Source organism: Nicotiana attenuata, unplaced genomic scaffold (genome assembly GCF_001879085.1).
Source record: "Nicotiana attenuata strain UT unplaced genomic scaffold, NIATTr2, whole genome shotgun sequence".
NCBI classification, from domain to species: Eukaryota; Viridiplantae; Streptophyta; class Magnoliopsida; order Solanales; family Solanaceae; genus Nicotiana; species Nicotiana attenuata.
Window position 1 is genome coordinate 11,549 of NW_017676346.1, and position 4,714 is coordinate 16,262.

The 4,714-nt window shown below is 34.7% G+C and overlaps 1 protein-coding gene across 2 annotated transcripts; it reads left to right on the forward strand.

The window, feature by feature from the left end:
* The first annotated feature begins 922 nt into the window (after positions 1-922).
* LOC109220948 (triphosphate tunel metalloenzyme 3-like) lies at positions 923-3,850 on the forward strand. 2 transcript variants are annotated; one of them, XM_019385414.1, is made up of 2 exons: positions 924-1,859; positions 3,524-3,850. In XM_019385414.1, coding segments are annotated over exons 1-2 (609 nt in total). In that variant the 5' UTR covers positions 924-1,251; the 3' UTR covers positions 3,525-3,850. The 2 variants fall into 2 exon arrangements, with proteins under 2 accessions (XP_019240960.1, XP_019240959.1); XM_019385415.1 differs by lacking the exon at positions 3,524-3,850 and having other exon boundaries at positions 923-1,860.
* Positions 3,851-4,714: the final 864 nt, after the last annotated feature.

Genomic DNA, 4,714 nt, shown 5'->3' on the forward strand with positions numbered 1-4,714 from the left:
CAGTATACCGCTACAGTATACAATATACTATAGGAGTATATAGTTATACTGCAACAATATACTATTATAGTATATAATATATTGTTATAGTATACTATAACAATATGCAATATACTGTAACATTAGGTTGTAATAGTATACAATATACTGTAATAGTACACTTATTATCCGTAAATTCACTTGCCTTTTCCCTTTTAATTTGCTTTAAGCTTTTACCCTGCGTGAGAGGCAAATTGAAAAATGCAAAAAAAAAAAAAAAATTATAGTATGCTATATAATGTAACGGTATACTCTTACAATTAGATCCTTTTAGAATTTTTTGAAATTTTTATTGACAAGTGATATTATTTCAGTTTAATAATTGAATTAATTTTTTTAACTCTTTGCGTACAATTGTATACTCTGTTGGTATAGCTATATACTATACTGGTATCATATGTTAGTTAATATTTTTTGATTGTATTAGCTCCATTTAATCGGTACACAATTTGATTTTTCTTTAGTAATAATATAAAAAAAAGAATAATAAAAAATAGTGAAAACAGTAAATGAAATTAGATTATGAAGAGAAAAAGAATATAAAAAAGAAGTTAAATGAAATTAGAAAAGAAAAAAAGAAAAAAATAAGAAGAAAACGAGAAAAAAAGGAGAAAAGAAAAAAAAAGGAAAAGAAGCATAGAAATAAAAAAGAATTGGAGAATAAAGAAAAAATTTGCCACAGAAACTACTATGGATAGGAAATGTAATTAGTTTATGGGTAGAAAAATAAATGAGTAGACAAGGATAAATAGTTTTATTTTTGTGGGTAACTGTGTCAAAACCCCTATTACAAAAGCATAACTTGGAGTATTTCCGCAATTGTAAGTAAATTGAAGGGTCTCATTGTGAAATTTAAACCTCTCCCTTTTCTAAAGTACAAAAACACAGAACTTTTGCTATCAAGTCCCTGCGTCAGTGCGTGAGATACACGGAGAAATGTTGAGAAGAAAGCCAAGCAAAATCGAAGTGAAAATCGAAGATAAAGAAGAACTCGAAGAAGCTCGCAAACGCGCCGCCGCCATCGCCGCCGCTTCCTCCTCCTCCTCCAGTACCACCACCAGCACCACCGGCGCCACCTCCCTCCTCCAACACTTCGACCGCTCGGCCGTCGATCCCTCCACCAAATCCCACCGTATCGGCCTCAATTAACACACTATAAATTGATCTCATACGACGCCGCTTTTTTAAATTACATTTTCGCTAACTGTAGTTATGGAGGTTGAAGTGAAGCTCAAATTACCGGATTCAGCCGCACACCAGAAGGTTCTCTCGCTTTTCTCGCCGTATCACGCTAAAACCCACCACCAGCGCAACACTTTCTTCGACGGCGCCTCCGGCGAGCTGAGCTCGCGCCGGGCCGTTCTCCGTCTCCGATTCTACGAGAATTCGGAAAACGTGAAGTGCATGGTGTGCCTCAAGGCTAAAGCTGTAATTATCGACGGCGTTAGCCGAGTAGAAGAGGACGAAGAAGAATTCGATCCAAAAATCGGGTATGAATGCGTTTCTAACCCTAGAAAACTGATGGAGGTGAAATCTAGGGTTTTGAAAAGAGCAAAAGAGGAATTTGGCGTTGCAGAGGGAGGGTTTATTGGACTGGGCGGGTTTAAGAACGTGAGGAATGTGTTTGAGTGGAATGGTGTGGAGTTGGAGGTTGATGAAACTATGTATGACTTTGGGACTTGTTATGAGATCGAATGCGAAAGCACGGAGCCGGAGAAAGTTAAGGCGATGATTGAGGCATTGTTGAAGGAGAATGACATTGATTACAGCTATTCAGAAGTGTCAAAGTTTGCTACTTTCCGGGCCGGAAAGTTGCCTTAGTAAGTGACTGTTACCTATAGTGGATTAACTTTCCTATTGGATATTGCTGCATTTTCTATGTGGTGCATGTGCCCATGATCTGATGTAATGTTTGATAAATTAGGGAATAAAATGAAATTTGGAAAGTGTGGCGCATATTTGGTGTTAAAAAGTAGTTGGTCAATGTTAATTTCAATACAATGAGTTAACTTCAATTAAGTTTCAATACATTATTCCTTGTTTCTTAACAATAGGAGGGAAGCATGTGTAACTAAATATGATCAGAGCTTGTTGATTTTGTTGCTGCATCTTCTATGCGTTAATTCTGATTACATGTATTCTAATCGGGTATGTGTACATTTGTGTAAAGTCATTTTGGACACGCGTGATCTGATGTAATAATGTTTGATAAGTTGAGGAATGAAATGATAATTGGTTGATTTTGATCCCATACAGAATTGCTGACCTCAATTAAGTGTCCAATACACTGTTTTCTGGTTAACAATAGGAGGGAAGCATGTGGAGCTAAATTTGATCAGAGTTGCTGATGGAAATGTGGCATAATCCATTTCATAGTTCATACCAAATCCATGTTTTGCTAAGTTATGGATTAATTAGGACTTTGCACTATACAGATTTAGCAAATCAAATAATATAGAACTATTGCAAATAAACTATTATAGACTATCATTGTAAATGACCTTTTCTGCCTAAATCTGAGACTGAGTGAAAAAGTTCAAATATGTGCATTATAGTAGTTCAGATGGTTCTAAGGTTAAATCTTTCTAAACATGATGATACATCATTGTCAAGATAATATGATTGTTTGAGTAGTAATATTTAGGCTGTAAACCAGGCTTACCTGAACCAAGACCTTTAGTTCAAGAAACTTTGAACCATGGTGGTCCTCCTTCACCTTTAGTTCCATTGCCAAACTGGCTCCAGAGTTAGATCTAAGATTTTAAACCAATGAATGATCATTACTCCTTTTTGATAATGGATGCAGACTCGGCATAGGTATATGTATTTTATGTACGTGTGTGTATCTACACACATACATAAATTATAAATATATATTATGTGTGCTTATAATAGTCTGAGATGAGGCATACAGGCTGTCAGGAAGATGTATTAGTCTGAGATGAAGCATACAGGCTGTCACGAAGGTGGATTCTCCCACGACTGGTTATAATGTCCACAGAACTCTAGTATGACTTTCATTCTTATTTTGATAGATGGACAATACATTATAGAGTGCCTGGAATTACTGGTGATTGAGCTCTTGGAGGTTTTTGCAGTTGCAAGATGGTTAGATGACAGTAATGTGCTTGTGATGCATTTCTCAAGTTGCTAAAGTTGTTAATTATTATCTTCAAGCGCGTATTATGGTTTGATAAAAATCTATGCGAATTGCAGCACTAGTACTTGCAAAGTGTATTTACCTTATAAAAAAAAATGGTACTTGCAAAGTGTATTTCTGATGTTTTAATGGTCAGCATAATTATTTTCTCCAATCATACTGTTGATTTGCTGCATTTTCTTATGCAATTTTCATGTCCTGTCAACAAAGAATGTGAGTCTGAGCAATAATCTATGTATATCAGGCGTCACTTTATATCATTTGCTTTCTTGTATATGTAATCAATTCAGGTAACTAAGCAGCTGTGGTTGTATTATGATGCAGGTTTACCTAGTAGATGGCACCATATCTAGAAGGAAGGCCTGAAGTCTTCAATTCCTCAATATATTACAATGAAGTCTTACCATCTGGCATAATTTTGCGAAGACTTAACTGGCATGCAATAATATTTTGTGGTTTCCTAATCATTTACCCTCCTGCTGCTGGGAGTTCCATTAAACCTCTCTTTCATATCCTCCGAATATTAGATTTTTATTTTATTTCTGGAGTACTATTTAGAACATCAACATCTTCTATTTGTTGGAGTACGATGCTAAACTTGGACAAACATCACTTTTTGTGTGAAGTCATTTTTGAATTTTTTTTTTTTGGGAAATGCTTGTTTTCTGATAATTATTTTCCTGAAAAATGTCTTATGGTGTTTGGTGATAGAGTCGAAAACAATTTCTAGCAAAAAACATTTAGTGAAGATTGATAGTGGTATTAGCATTGTTATGATGAACTATTAAAGATTGATAATAATGTTTAAGTGATGGCTAAAGTAGTGAAATAAAGTTGAGATCGTTGTGAAGGAAAATGACTTTTAAGTGACTTTCACTTAACAAGGTAAGTCGTCATCCCCTTTTTGGTAGAAAATGTTTTCTTTGAAAAATATTTTTTGACAACTAAATACTACTGTACTAGGTAGTGACTTACTTTTTGGAAAATATTTTCCGGAGATTACTTTTTGGAAAATATTTTCCGGAAAATCTCCTTACGATGGTGGGATAGTTCCGTTGTCCAAAAGAAAACGACTGCTTTGCCTGGTTGCCTTGGATGCCCTTGATTGTGATTGTGGATGTTTGGACTCATTGCATTAGAAGTGGGAGATATAAGTATACAATTTTACTCTTGTTTTTAAAGCAAGAACAAAAGAACAGAAAGATGGGATTAAGGGATATTTTGGTATTTTAAGTGTTTATTCTTGCAAAGATAATATCCTATATTGAATTCAATATAAAACAATATTGAAATTTTAGTATAAAATTATACAGATGTTACTTGTACAGGTATTACCTACTACCAAAGTTTATATCAGAATTATTTTCTAATCTCGAGTCTCGGTCTGGACAACCAAACGGTTGGTATTTGAGGTTTGAAAAAAATGGTGTTCAAAGCAGAAGTAGTTTTCACTTTAATCATCAAACAAAATCTTGAAAAATATAGCCTCCACCAAGAGATGCTTTTGATTTCGTA

What these genes read in the sequence shown, in the direction of transcription:
- LOC109220948 (XM_019385415.1), top strand. Translation starts at nt 1,252, where the DNA reads ATGGAGGTTGAAGTGAAGCTCAAATTACCGGATTCAGCCGCACACCAG.